Source organism: Lagopus leucura, unplaced genomic scaffold (assembly GCF_019238085.1).
Source record: "Lagopus leucura isolate 7727_CA_CO unplaced genomic scaffold, USGS_WTPT01 Super-Scaffold_100016, whole genome shotgun sequence".
Classification (NCBI taxonomy): Eukaryota; Metazoa; Chordata; class Aves; order Galliformes; family Phasianidae; genus Lagopus; species Lagopus leucura.
In genome coordinates this window covers 12,139,737-12,155,402 of record NW_024962270.1, presented here as the reverse complement: position 1 = coordinate 12,155,402, position 15,666 = coordinate 12,139,737, and the positions used below count along the sequence as shown (strand labels likewise).

At 45.6% G+C, this 15,666-nt stretch overlaps 1 protein-coding gene across 5 annotated transcripts in view; it reads left to right on the top strand.

Annotated features, from left to right (window-relative positions):
• The window catches only part of GAB3 (GRB2 associated binding protein 3), a 54,644-nt gene extending 50,066 nt beyond the window's left edge, over positions 1–4,578 (top strand). For all 5 annotated transcript variants that reach the window (XM_042876594.1, XM_042876597.1, XM_042876595.1 and 2 more), the window contains one exon: positions 208–4,578. In XM_042876594.1, the coding sequence (XP_042732528.1) occupies positions 208–324 (117 nt within the window). In that variant the 3' untranslated portion in view covers positions 325–4,578. The remainder of the gene's footprint in view (positions 1–207) is intronic.
• Positions 4,579–15,666: the final 11,088 nt, after the last annotated feature.

Sequence of the window (15,666 nt, the reverse complement as noted above, 5' to 3'; positions counted from 1 at the left end):
TCACATCTGGGCTGAGCATTAGGGTGGTGGATGGTTGACTGTAGCTCAGGCAGGCTGCAACGCAACGCTTTTGTCAGCTGATGTCACTGTGAGCTTCAGGGTGAAGTGAGGCAAACAGAGAATAAGGGATAGCAGAAAATCGAGCCAGGTTTCACTAACATCTCACCCTGAAATGAATGTAATATTTTTTTCCCTTGTCTCTCACAGAAACCATTTCTTTCTGAGGAGCAGAGAGTGGACTATGTCCAGGTAGATGAACAGAAGACTCAGGCTTTACAGAACACTAAGCAGGAATGGACAGATGAGAGGCAATCAAAAGTTTAAAGGAAGAAGATTTGGATCTGGAGGAGGTGGTTTGTTTGCACTGGAACCATGATGTCAATGAAGCAGCTATCACAGAGTTCAAAGGCAGAGAGAGTGAAGAAGCTGCAAGATGCTTGCAGTCTCTGGAGGAGTGGCATTTTTACCAGAAATCTTTGATTTCATTTGGAAATAGTATGTTAAAAGAGTGAGTGCTTCACTGATTGAAGTAATGCATTACTCTTGTTACTGCCCTTACTGGTAAGCTACATGGTACCATTTCTGGCATAACTCTGGGACAAGTCAGACACTTAATGTTAACAAATCCACTACAAGTTGCATTAATCTAGTTGGTCTTGTCTTTTCCCTCTGTTGTATCATTCCTAGTTGCTAAAGCTATTTTTTTATATTCCTTACAAACACTGTGGGTGCTCAGGTTGCCTGTGGCAGCAAGCATCTGACAGATATTGATGACTAATCAACTAAGGGCTAAAATACTGAAACAGTAAAAAGAACTTTTAAAATGTACAGCACTCAAGCAAAGAGAATTTTGGAACATATTTTTCCCCTGTGTTTAAAAGATCTGACTCTGAGCTGTCAGAAGCTCAAAACAAGACTATGTACTGATGGGTCTGGGACATGTGGGCATTGACCCTCTGGTTGATGACCATCGTGTTAAGTTTCTCTCTGCTGTGGCTTATTCTTGTCACCTCTCGCTCTGATTACTACTGATGTTTTCTTCGTGTCTTGAGGAGTGTCCTCAGCACAGCACAGCTGCTCCTCTAGCAGGAGACTGCTGACACACAGCTCTCAGCTGGCTGAAAAATAGCAAGGGAAGCTGTGAGCCTGTTTCTGCAAGTCTTGGGAGACCTGGCAAAGGATCAAGAATGCTTTCATTCAAACTGCAGAAGAAATGCAATTGGAATTGCTGGTAGCAATTGTCAAACTGATTGTTTCATCAGACTCACCCCAAAAAATGGAAAATTAAGAAATGCAGCTCGGTCTGTGAGAGGCTAGCAGGCCTGCTAGGAAACAACAGCACGGCATGAGGACCTCTGGGTTCAGGAAGCTTATCTACCTTGGGTCTTGTTAGGGACACTATCTCAGGATCATATATGTGTATAGTTTGACATATTTAACTGAAAAAGCTTGGCTGCAGTCTATTTTAAGATGGCATATAGCCACTGCAGAACTGGCAGTTTGCAGTGCAGTGACCCACACCGGATTTGATCTTTGCTCATGCAGGTAAGTTCCACTGGCCATAGATGCCTGATCCTGCCAGCATGGAAGATTTCTTTGACAAAGCCAAGTCACTGGCCCCCTCGTGTGCCTGTTGTACCGCGTTATCGTCAGACCTACTCAAAATGCTGAGTGACCAAGCAGTGGCCATGGAAACATCATTGCAGACATCGCTGGCACTGAAGGTCCCTCCTTACTGCTCTCCCTCCACCCCTGGGCTCACCAGGTGGGCTGAGTTGCATGTCCTATAGGAAGGGGCTGCCTCAAAAGCAGAAATGCTGCTTTCCTCCTACCTCAAGACAGCTGAAGTGCTAGCAAGTCTTGCTGTTTACTTAGATCAAATGCAGAGTTGGGTACCTGGGTAACACCCTGCAAGAGTAGTGAGATTTGCCAGCACCTCTACTGATCCTGGGGCAAAGTGGGCAGCTGGTCTCATAGGCAGAAATTGTCCTGGGTTAGAGATGCTTAGAAAATTGGATTTATGCTCCAGGATGTTCCCTCTTCTCCCCTCCCAAAACACTAAAATGAAAGTTGATGTCCAGAAAAGTTTCATAAAGAATCCAGGCTTTTCAGCGTAAGATCTGGAGTGAAATTTAGTTTCTGAACCCTCTTTTTTTTTTGGTCCTAAACTAAACCCAATGTCGGCAAGTGCTGCACAGCCATGTCCCAAATGGGGCTGTGGGAGAGGGGAAATGGACTGTGGGGATCTGCACCTCCGGGGGATGCAAGAAAGCGCAGCTCACAGGGCCACGCTCACAAGGACTTTGGCCTTTCTGCTCACACAAATTGCTGTCATAAAGCATACAAATGATAAAATGTCACTGAGAGCTTGCAAAGTATGCTGCAGTACAGAGTTAACGCTCAGATGAGGTGTGTATTGTGGTAGGGGATTGTCACACTGAGGAGCATTGTGAAGTACAGAAGGCATTTGTAAAGGACAAGATCAATTATGCTAAGCTTCTGCAGAGCCCAAATTGTGAAGCAGTGGCATGCTAGCCTCTGATTCAGACTGCAGTAGCGTGCAAATCAGCTCATGTTCTACTGGAGCATTTCTTTTCATGCTGTCAGAAAATCTTCTAAAGTAGAAAAATACCAAGCTGTTGAGGACAACTGACACATTTGTTATTGTGGTTTGTTGTAAAACTGTTTAAACTTGGACAAAACTTGGCTACTGGGTCAATCAGAAAGAGAAGTTCTTCTGGTTCAGGTTTCTTAAAAAGACATAGAAGTTCAGCTTGAATGTGGCTGTCCTTCAGTCAGTCCCCCCTTAAACTTCTGCATGACTCCTTTCTGCTCCCAGAGCTGTCTTGTCCCCATCAGATACAGCTTACTGGTTTCTAACTTTCACTTTTAAACTCAGAGTTAAGTTTGGGGTTATGTTCAGGCTTGTCATTTAAGGTCTGACTGCTCCGGAGCCCATGCGATGCATTCTTGTGCAAGTACAATATACTAAACAGGAGCAATTTAAAAAAATTACAGAAGTTTAAAAGCAGAACAGTCCTCCCCAAAGGCTTTTTTTTCTTCTCCCATGTAGTCAAATTCTGCAGTAATCCAAAGAGGGCAAAGAAAAGGAGAATGGCATGAGGATGACAAAAGCCAAGTCTTCTGCAGTCACCGCCATCACTGGGGACAGTCTAAAATGAAGCAGCAGCCCTGCTGTGGTCTGTCGGTGATGGACTTGGTGGCTGCTGGCAGCATCCCTGCATCCTGCTGGCAGGAGGGGAGATGCTGGAGGGAAAAGGAGCCAATGCTTGGTTCATTCTGCTCCTTGGCCAAAGGCAAAAGAAAAACTGTAAAAGCACCTGGGAACTGAATCAGCCTTTGACGTGTCATGTCTGAAAATGCAATACAGGCAGGAAACCAGGCACACTCCTTGTAGCATCTTCTGTTTGCTGTAGGGCTATTGTTTTGTTATTTGTCTGTATTTCTTCGAGGATATCAGGGGAGCTGGTGCAGAGGGAGGCTCTGCACCTTGATGAGCATGGGACAGCCGGCAGCCCCTTGTGAAGCTCCTGTCCCCTGGGGACCCGGAATTGCCCAGCTCAGGACCTATAGTGCCTTCTCCAGCATCCCTGGGGGTTCTCATTCAAAGTGGAGAGGAGCATTAAGCAGGCAGAGGGGGCTCGGTTTACTCAGCTGTGTTGCTCCATGGAGCTTGCTGATGCAGCTGATGGCATGACAAGAAGGACAGCAAGCTGAGCGGTGTCATTGCCTATGGCCAGTGGGCACAAGAACACCTGCCTGAAATAAATCCTGCAGATCATAAAGAGGTTAATCTGCTCTGAACTTCTTTCCTGAAGACAGCAGGAGTGCTTATTGGGAGTTGCACTCATTCCCAAGGCCTTTACTCAATTAGGAATTAATACAGCAGTTCTTCACTCATTCACTGATCACGCAATGAGCAAAGAGCGTAGCAGGATCCAGGACTCTGTTTTTCAGACTGAACTGTGTTTTACATGTATAACTCCTTACTACAGGAGATGGCATTAAGTACCTTATTGTCGGATAGGAACACTTCACCTGAGAATGCTCACAGCCATTGAATTGGAGCCAGGTGGTTCCCACCAGCTCCCTTTGCCAAGGGCAGAGCCCGCGCTCCTCCGTCCCGCTGATTGCATCACAGGTGTGGGTTTGGGAGCTGCATTAACTTTATGTGATTCAGTGGTTTAGTAATTCAAAGACCATCAGATGCTGTGATGAGAATGAAGCACAGGGCAATGCCTTCCTTTTGTTCCCCTGTTCCGGAAAAATTGCTCAGGTTAAAAAAAAAAACCACCAAAATAGCAGACTTTTGTCGTTTCAAAGCCAGAATATTTTTTGTTCAAATAAAACTTACATCTCGTGCAAATGGAGCATTACACTTTTTTTGTGTCTGTAAATCTGTGGGGAAGCATTAAGCAGTCATCACTGTTGCCAGGGGGAAAGCCATTGACAGAGGGGAGGAGCTCTCCCTTCCTGATGTTTCGTTGTGATATTTGTTGTATATATTTGCACATTCAACCGTGTATCCTTTTTTCTAATAAATTAATATAAAATGTAGCTGTGATCTTTAATTATTTTGATAAACAACAGGAAACTTACCTCATTTTTCATTTCATTTTCCATTTTCAGTCCCTTATTAAGCTGTGACTTGTTTGGATATAATGAGGATGCTCTTGGGTTTCTCATGCCTCTCTGCAAACTGCTTTGGTGATTTTACAAAGTGCATTTGGTGAGGAAGAGACCAACCCAAGGCCAGCACCAGCAGCCGAATGCCTCAGGGTCCGTGGAGCCGTAGCCTTCTGCCACCAAGTAACAGGCTGGTTTTTGATGGCTCTTAAGATCTGTATTTCTCCATCAAACAGCACATGGAGCTCCTCTCCTGGCTGCTTTGGGCAACCAGCACAGAGGGAGCTGGCTGTTACACAGTGACTGCAGTGCCTGGGGTGGTGGCAGCAGCACTTCCAGCGTTCGTTCCTTATGAGCTGCCTGCCAGGGACTCAGCTCCGTCTGCACTCCTGCACTGCCCTTGCTCTGCCAAGAGTTTAATAGGTTAATGCAGCCTGTTAAATCACTTTTTTTCATGATAAATGCAAATGTTTTCCTTGCGTATGTTTGTTGTTGTTGCACTTTGGATTGCATTCAAACATACTTCATGCTTTGCCCAAGAGCTGAGCTCCTGGGAGCGCCCGTGGCTGTGCTGCAATCTAGAGATGGTTGCTGTTGCCATTGCTGCTCTTATTTCTTCACTTCCCTCCTCTCCCCACCTGGGCATCACAGAGCATGGGGAGACCTTCTCACTGTTCTGGCGTGGGATTTCCAGGCGCACGTTCACAAGGAGCACTGACACTTGTGCAGACTAAGAGAGACCAAGAGAGAAAGCCTCTAGAAGAGGAGCCTTGAGGTGCTCCCTTGCATAAAAACTTTGCTGCAAGTTCTTGAGCATGGAATTTAATTTCTGAAAGAGATGAAATCTGAGGGAGCATTCTTTCAGGCTACAAACTACTTCCTTAAGAGTGCTGGGCAAGCCCCGATGGACTGAAGCCAGCAAATACAGCTCCCAGAAGAGGACAAGGGCTTCCCAGCAGAAGGTGGATTTGGCTTTGGTGTGTGTTTTATCTGTGAGGACGAGGCCATGAGCAGGGAGCAGGGAGCAGGCAGCCTGTTTGCCGTGCAAAAATAAGACGTCAGGGTTTTTAAGTTATTTTAAAAAATATTTTAAAAAATGAAGATTCATCATTTTTTTGGTTGAACTTCCTCTACAGATAGCAGAAATCATCAGGAAATGCCAGCTAAGGAAATCCTTCCCGAACTGCATGCTCAGCATAAGGAGCGCATGCACACAGATGGAGCGGCGAGGTGGGCTGCTGGGATCCCAGGCAAAGAGCTGGGCAATGCCACAGGGACAGCTTGAGCAAGGACTGCACGTAAAGTGAAGGGCAGGGAGACAAAGCAAAGAGGAAATGGGAGGTGAGACACTGGGACATGCAAGAGGAGGGCAGCTGTTCATACAAAGTGTCATTCCTATAGATGAGACACTGCACAGAAACGTAACATATGGGAATAACCCTAAAATTCAGCTTCATGGGTTTGTTCTGGAAACAAACTCTTATTCATAAAACTATCTGCTTTGCATTATTATGTTGCAGGTGGTTTTTTGTTTGTTTTGTTTTGTTGGTGGTTTTTTTTTCTTTTTGCATTTTTAAGCTCTTTTTTTTCATCATCCTGAGCTTTCTGCCTTGTGCTTCTCCATATAAAGCAGATCCAGTCTTTAGGGCTCAACTTCAGGGGCTCTTTTGGCATCCCAGACAGCAAAACCCCAGCCCATGCTTGCAGCACTCAAAACAACTGTAACACAAATAAGGAAAATAACCTTTGCTGTCAGAAAAGTAAGTGATGTCCCAACCCTGAAAATACACATTTTTGGGGGTTATTTTTTCTGGTCCAGGGACCAGCAGGCTCAAAGGGCCCCACAAGCTCCTCCAGCCTCTGAAAGGCACAGCAGATCCCACTGCACAGTTGTGAAGAGCCTTCCTGTGGGGACAGCTCTCAGTGTGCAGAGATCTTGGAACACGGTTTCGTTTGACGGATACATAAGCTGTCACATTAGCCTGAAAGCCCTGTGCCAGCTCCTTTGCTGCATGAATGAGAAGGAAATCACATCCTGCTGCTGGCTTCTTCTCCCCCTCTAAGCACCTGGGTCTCTTCCTTGCACATACACAGAGAAACCTGCAGCCTTAGGAGGAGGCAAAAGGAATCAAGGTCAGCTGAGAGACTGCCTACAGACACTGTCTCAGCAGCCAGCGAGAGATGTGGTCAGTAACGTCAGCCCAGTGTTGAGCAACCTGTTTGTCACAGTAGCCCAACTGCTTTCCGGGACACTGCCCGCTTCCCCTCGTGCAATCCATCAGGGTACAAAGGGCCAAGGCTGGGGCAGGCACGGAGTTCCTGGTCCCAGAGTGAGGCCATTCCAGGCAAAAGCAAGCCTTGCTGGGGTTTTAGAAAACCACCTTGGGAACTGTCACAGGACCCAGCCAGCACAGACAGCTGGCACTGGGGTGGTCGTGCCTCACCCCTTATCCAGACCTGCCTACATGCTGCATATGGGATTTACTTTGCAGCCCCTGTTCTTGTTCTCACTATCACTCTTTCACACAAGCAGACAAATGTCCGCACTAATCACATTTTCACCCAGTGGCATGTAGGCTTTTGTGGTCTTTGGGCTTTTTCCAAAGCACCCAGTGTAGGGTGATGCCAAGAGTGCAGGGTGATGAGATTAGCTCAACACAGATAATCTGAAGTTGCACACAGCCCCTTGACCTGCCCTGGTGCAGCAGCAGGCAGCACAGCCTAACTTGGGGTGCAGTTAACATGAGCTCAGAAACATGTGTGAAAACCCATTGCAGGGCTTTTAGCAGCCAGGCCCAAGCGGCCTGCGAAGACACAGTGCTCACTCAGTACCCCAGCTTACCTGTGCTGCAGTGGCAGGAAAGAGAGGTGTGACAAAAGAGGATCTGTAACCAAGAAACAGGCAATGAATGAATTGAACCCTAGGAAAAGCTTTAGTGGGATGCATGCTTGTTAGCCACTGGGAAAAGCCATGCTTCAGGCCAGGTTTCTTCCTCATGTAGATTCCCTGGTGATTAACACAGTGTGAGCTCCCACTGAGCTTTTCCTGTGTTTAGGACATTCATAAAGGATAGTTTACCTGATGTCCTACAAACAGGAGAGCAATGCTGCAACCTTAGAGAATCCAGCCTGACAAAGACACAAACCCACAGAAGTTATTACTGATCAATCTCTTAGTTCTATCAGCATTTTCCCATAAGAACAGATGAAAGGCAGAGAGAGGACTGGCAGGTAGCACACAGCAGCTCAGGCTCCCACCCTTCATTTGCCTCCAGGTGCTCTGTGAGCCCCTCATTCCACCAAAGTTCCTGGTCTTGCCAGTACTTAATTGAGTTAATTTTCCATTCTCTAAAAAATCCATCTCCTTGGCAATTTTGAATCCAGGTAGTTGCAATGGCATTGACTTCTTGTTTCATCAACAATGACAGGAAATTAAAACAAGCAGTTTGGTTTCAAACACTTGTAACTCTCTACCATGTACAACCACTTCAATGTCTTCCTCTCAGAATCATCTTATCAGAGGTTGGTGAGCACCTAGTAACAGCGAGATGCCTCGAGGGCATTCACGAGTGCCTGAGTTCATTTATCCATGACTTCTTTATTTTTTTTGATACTCTAGATAAAAGATAAGTGCTGGTTTGCCCTTATCTTCTGTTTTCCTGCACAATGAAGGAATTTTATGTGTTATGAGATTTTCCTTTATAGACTTCTCCAGCTTTGTCCCTATTTATTCATGCTTAGCCAAATGCCTCATACATAGCCATCATTCTTCATTTTCATTCATTTATTTGGCATGCAAATAATGCCCTCAGGACTGTAATTTCCAGGACTGCTTTAAGCTCATTTTGATGCAAGATTTTTTGTTACTGTCAGTTTTATACTTGTCTGAAGGCTCCGCTGTTGGTTCCTTCATCTGTTGTCATGGTGGCAGCCCCACAATGCAACCAGCGCCACAGCCCCATATCCTTCTGTAAAGCAGGTACACACCACTTCCCTGGTGGCAGTGGAGACATCTCAGATGCTCTTCGGCCCAATACAACAGCTGGTGTAATCTTATTAGCTGATGAATTTAGCTGTCTTTGTTCTCTGGATTTATTACATCCGTGGTTAAAATGGCCAGTGTTGGAGCAGAACACAGGGACTGGTCCTGACCAAGGGTTCTCCAAACTTCACACCTTACTTCCAAGCATGGCCAGAAAGCAAATGCACACTCAAAATACTGGTTTCACTGGCCAAAACAAGAGTCTACCAAAAACCACAGGCTGCTTTAAAGGATAAATTGCATTTCTGCCCTTTTTCTCTGAGAGACAACTTTGGTTATTCCACTCTGAAAATCAGACCCTTTGAAACCATGGTGTCCAACTGGCTTCAGGCTGACAGGAATGGTTTGCAAGCCACTGCAGCAAGTATCCCCCTCTCCTGTTTGGAAAGGTGTTTGAAAATTCCCTATTTACAGCCAAATCAGCCCCAGACATATGGCTGCAGCACCTGCACTTGTATGATGCTGTTAGCTAAGTTCCCCAAATAGCCTCTTGCAGAGAGGCCCCCTGAAATGAGTGTTGGGGTGATGGGAAGAGAATGGACTGAGAAATGCATCAGCCAGCTGTCAGCCCCATACCCCTGAAATACGTGGAGGAGGGCTAGCAAAACCATTTTCTCAGGTAGCAATTACGTTTTGTTAGGTGTCAGTAATGCTGGCGGTCACTGTCACAATCACAGCTACTCACATGCATACATACAGCAAACAAACAGCTCATCCCGGGAGAGCTCCAAAGCCGAGGCAGAGCTCCAGACCCCTGCCATTACACCAGGACTAATCCTTGAGCCTAAACATCAGATCCTGAACTTGCAGGAGCCTCCTAGATCAGCTTCTGCTTTTCTGAACTGATGAGCTATTATTAAACTCATAATGTAACTGACCAAATTGCAACATGTTGTTAGTATATACATAATATGTATTATATAATATATATATATATAAAGCAGCATTTACTTCATATTGTAACATTTATTTTGACTTCTCTTTAAAAACACACACACAAATTTGCATTTTCAAGGAGAGAAGGCAAAGGGCGTAGATTGTTTCTTGTTTTTCTTCTCCTTCTTTTCTTCTTTTTCTATTCAAAGTCAGCAATTTCAAAGTTCAACTCTCAGTGGCAGCTTGGAAGGCAGAAGTTGGAGACAGCCTGGGGAGAAGGGCTGCCAGCTCCAAGCACCAGCGCTTCCCCATTCCACTTGTGTCCACAGGAGCTTCGGGAAGGAAGAGGCAGAGGAAGTATGACTTGCTCTCATGTGACAGAAGATGAGAAAATTAAAGAGCGGCTTATACCAATCAAACAGTGCTGAGCACAGAGTTCGTATTTCTAGAGCACTTTGGAAAGGGGCTTAAAGGCCCTGTGATGGTGTCCAGTTCTGGACATCTTGCGGTGTCTGAAACCAGCCCTGAAGCAAACTTGATCACAACTCAGGGTCTCTTCATTGTCCTGGAGAATCAAAGAGGATTAGCACAGGAGGGCTTGCTGTGAACGCTGAGCACGGCTGGATTTCCCCACAGGTGTTGGGGTCATTCTGAGTGCTGGAGCAGGCTGGGGTGGGACAGGTGTCCTCTTAAAAGGCTCCAAACTGCCCTTGGCATGGCTGACTGCCGTGTAGCCATGACTCTTGATGTCAAGCTTTTTAGCGAAAGCAAGCTTTAGCTTTGGAACCTGGAAGCAGCTCTCTTTTGGACTTCAGAGAAACACACTTACACGAGGTGTTGAAGCTGTTTTCCCTTGTGTTTTCAAGAAATACACTTTTCTCATGGCACTCCTAGCTCTGTGCTACTTTTTTCTGGGAGTAAATACATCCCAACCAATTTCTCCGTTGCTGTTTTCAGGCAATATCCATTTGCAACTTTGTATGTCTCCGAAACTCAATTGTCAGTGAAACCCAGAAGCAAGTAGATCTGCTGCAGATTTACATAAAAGTAAGCACGCTCCATCTGAAAAGACCTTTTATGGTTTACTTGCTCAGAAAATGTTTCTCTTCCCACCCCTTTTATGATTCCACTTTGTACATCACTTCTGTCCTTCCACACAGAAAATGAGCTGTGGATTGCACTCCTCAGCACTGACCACCTTTTTGCATCTTCACCCTCTTCCTTGTTTCATTACTCTTACACTACATTTTTTAAATTAAATTTGTGTCTTAAAAAGTTTCTTATTCAGGTCTGTCATTCCCTGGAATCCTCCCTGATCCTTCACTACAAAAAACAACTGACATAAAAATGAGTCCAGGTTCCAGCCAGGCAATTTCTATGACAAATTCTCGTTCTGATCTGTTGATGTTTTGCAGTTATGCAAGATTTGGAAGAATTTAGCCATCCCAGTTATGTACCTGAACCTCTTATTCATATTTTACAATACAGACAGAGGGAAATGAAGACTTTTAAAAAAGATCCGCAGAATATCACACCCATCAATCCAAGCTGGACTACAGTGCAGCATTTTTTTCTTTCATGTCTCAGCTCGGGGAAGAATTAGTCATCTAACAGGCTGAAGTTCTCATTTTGGTTTCAGACTCTTTAGATGATGCTCATGTCTCATTTCTCTCTTACAGACCTTTGAAGCCAACACCCAATCTCAACTGAACCTTGGAGCTGTAATGATCCCACAGATGCTCTACTTTTATGAAATTTCTGGAAAACAAGCAGCCAAGCAGCAAGGATTACCAGTTCCTCTGCAGAGAGAATGGCTGCAGCAGGAATTCTCCTCTTATCGGCTGTCAGCATGCTCAGGCAGGAAACCATCTGGGAGCCTCCATGGCAGTAGCGAGGAAACCAGGCTCTGCTACTTCTGCTGCTTGCAAAGTTGCATTTCCTTCCCTTGTGGGCAGGAGTGGAAGCAAGGCGTATTTCAAACACATCAGTGTCCGAATCTCTGTGAGAAGCAACTCCACTTGCAGCTTATGTGTCTGTGGGAGTGCTTTGCTGTCCTTCAGGAAAGAAGCTAACCGCAGCTGTTCATTTGATTCTCTCAGACTCAAATTGAGATTGAACAAGTCCCATTACACTTAGTGTCATATTTTTGAGATCAGAATCACACTATTTACAAAAAAGTATTTTGTTGACATTTTTGTCTCATCTACATCTAGCAAAACAGCAGCCACCATTAAGGTGCATTCTGCAATAGTTTGGATTCCATGCTGCTAAGCAGATGGTATTTATTGACAAACCTACCTCTAGACTGCTTACTCTTGGGGCTGTAGGTGCAGCCAGACTGAAGCATATTCACTGCTCATTATGAAAATGTTCTTTATACCAGAAAACAATCTGTGTCATATGGTTACAGCAGACGTCCAGAAACGTCCCATCTCTCTGACACCACCACCTCCCCAAAACTGCGTATTTGTTGCCACATGTAGACTGTGTTTCCTGGCTCCTTTCTTCAGAAGCCCTCCTTGTGCACCTTGCAGTAAACAAAGAACAGCAAAATTCATCAATCAAGATGGAAAACAGACATATTTCCAGTTTTAAATCTTCACAAATGTGAACTTAAGTCCACAGGCACAGGAAGAGTGTTTAGGACAGGACATTTGCTAATGAAGCAACATAAGCAAAATTGTATCATGTACAGCTTTCACATTAATGAGACTCAGGTAAGACAGGCAAGAAGCATTATAAAGAAGTATGGATCTGGTGCAAACTCAGGAGCTGCCAGCTACTTCATGTAAAGTAAAGTGTGTTGTCCTCCTGGTTGCAGTCTGCCACAAGCACAGGTGCAGACAAGCAGACCAGTCTGAATGGTTTCTGCAGAAACACACTGCAGGAGGTGAGAGGGAAACATCAGCACTAAAATCATTCATGTTTTCCTGTCTCCTCAGGACTGATGATGCACTCAGCACTGGTAAACCAAGGAGAGGTGGGTACGGCCCCACTCCATCACTCCTTATTTGCATACCTCCCAATTAGATTTCTATTCAGTGATTTAAGCATCTTTCATGGTGTCATGGCACAGCCCTCTGTAAATATGTCTGTAATTGAGGGTGATGAATGCACCTTGTCACTCCACCCTAGGAGGTGGTGGCTGAGACTTCTTCATTCTTGTCTCTTTCAAAGGGTATAGAATTTCACCCAGATGCACCTGTTATAAAGTTCTGCATTTCATCAAAAATGTAGATGTGTATCTCAAGATAGCTGACATCCTATTGATTGGCTTGTCACTGATTTCTTCACCTTCACACCAACATGAATCCCTTTTTGCCTACAGACAGTGGGAACTGCAGGATGTAAGAGGTGGCAGAGTGCAACATCTCAGAGAAGTGCAAATACCAAATTCCTCCAAATTATTTTGATTATTTATCAAGCACTTTTGTATTATTGTAAGTATTTTCTTGCATATCTAAAAACATACGCACCTGGAAAACAGGTGGTTCTACAAGTACCTGCTTTCCTTATGTATATAAATTACCTTGCATAGCAGAATAACTTCAGTGTCACAAAGAAAGCAGCTTCTGATAGATGTTTTAGCCAATGCAGGGATACTTACAAAGATTCTTTCCCAAGTGAGTACTCTGGCATCATATACAATGTGTACTAATACCTCTGAGTTTCCTTCTGTCAGGCTAGCTTGGTGTTCTTGACCACAGCATTTCCATGAAACTTGCCAGAATAACAATACGTATGATTTTTGCCCTTCTGTTAAACATTGCCAAAATTCACTAACATATCAGTTGTCTCAAAAGATACCTTACCTGCATAAATTTTGCTCTTTCTGGAAAATGTGAATAACCCTGTATTGACAGTGGATACGAATAACACAGATTGCCTAATAAACCAGGAAAAAACTGACTAGTATTTCCTATCTGTTGGATTCTTGATGTTCCATGAGTAGGTCACGGGCAGAAGTTCACACTGAAGGTCGGGATCTTCAGTGACCCACACTGAGTGCAGAATGGGCCATATTTGGAGTAAGCTAGTGAGTTCAGGATAAAATTTGAGCTCCATAGAATCCATAGAATCCTAGAATAATTGAGGCAGGAAAAGACTTCCAAGATCATCTAGTCCAACCATCCACCTACCACCAATATTTCCCCACTAAACGACATCCCTTATTACCAGATCTAAATGTTATTTACTAGACATAGTTGGGCCTGGCTAGTAAACTGAGTACAGACAGAAATACAGCTGTGTAGCCAATGGCACTCACTGAACTCCAGTACTTACTAGAAATTCAGGCTTACTGAAACAGAACAATACAGGAAATTGCCTGTTGGGGGTGGAGGTAGCACAGAATAGCTGCTGTGCTTCAGCTCACACCCTCACTTATTTCGAAACAACTTCCCTGTTTAGACAAGCCCTAAGAGATTGAGACATTTATAATGAGTATTTAATCTTTCCATCTCTTATTTTCTTACTGTTTTGATGTTTTCTCAGACTTTGAAAATTCAAAATGATTTTTTCCAGAAACTATAAGCCTCAAGGCAAAAATAAGGCAGCTATAAATTGACCGTTGCCAGTGGGAATAAAACGTTTATAACTTTTTCCAGCACAGGAAATGTTCAATATCTTTACAGCAGTGACCATGTTTTAATGCATTTATGCCCTTAGGGTTATTGAAATCCTCCATTCACAAATTTATCCACTGCAGATCCTAAGGCTGTTAATATTTCTACCATGCCATAATGCTTTTTGGTGGTATCATCATCATGTGCATGTTGTGAAGGACAAATGGCTGCTTGTTTTTTAGATGAAATCAAGTCCAAAGACACTGACTGAGAACGCAGCACCTGAAGCAGCAGGAATGCCTCTTCCAAATTCTCCTTAGGAGCGGAGTGCAATGCAAGGGGTCTTTGCCAAGTCCTCGAGGCATGACAGAAATTAATGATTTGTACAGCAGCAGCGAAACTTCCTCATTGTCCCTCAGGGAAATACTGTCTTTGGAAACCATAACACTAGGAGAGTAATGATAATATCACAGCAGTGATTTAGAGGGACATGAGGAGCAGCTCAGAATACTGGAAATGAACATTTGCTTTCTGTGCTGGAGACGGGTGCCTTTTTCATCATAAATCGACTTTTTTCCTCAAGCAGTACCTCAGTGATGTTCAGTTTGGAGTAATGTGCCCTCGTGTTATTGATACAATTGGACTCTGGTGTGAAAGAGGAATTCCTCATTTTGGACTGAAGCCCCACACTCATTCACAAAGTGTGCGCACAGGCAAAGGAGCAAGTCCTATCAGAGTTACTGCAGAAGTCCTTTTCTCTCACTCCTCTTACTTCAGGGACTGCCGTCATTTCTGAGGGCAAGGAGACAAGACAGCTTCTTGAGGAATGTTTTGAAAATGAAGCTGCGATGCCTCGTGTGAGCGAGCCCAGTCCCAGCAGCAGGACGGCTGAGCCCCTGGCACGGGGCAGCTCTGCTCGGCTGTGTGACGCTGCTCAAACTGCCGTCCTATTGCAGCCCACCGACAAGGTGGTTAGCTGGAAGGTAACGAGGAGGTGGGAGGGCAGCAGGGACAGCAGCACGGATGGAGCTGCTGCTGAGGGACAGAGCCTGAGGAGCAGGCCCGGCGTCCCAGCCCGCCGGCAAGGTGCGGCCACCGGAGGATGCGTGGTCGGAGCCCTGGTCCAGCTGACACGGCGGCCCTGTGGCGGAAACCGTTGCCACGCTTGGCACGAGCTGCGCAGCGCTCGTTTGCTCTCAGCTGAACGACGAACGGAGCACAGCACAGCGAACCGGCGCTCCTCACCCCGCGGGGAGAACCCGCCTCACGAGAAGCCGCGGAAAAAAGCGTTGTGACATCGCGGGGCGGCACATCTCCGCCGGGATCGCCTCGCTGCCGGCTCAGCCCTGGCTCGCTCCGCAGCCGCTTCCCGCGGCGCCCGCCCGGATCGCCTCACACCCCGCGGGCGCAGCCCCGCACGGCCCGGAGCTCGCCCAAGCGGGGCGGGGCGGGGCGGGCGCGCGGTCACCTGATGCCGCCGCCGCCGCCATTTTGTCTGGGAGTGGAAATGTGAAAGGGAAAGCCTCGGCACAGCCC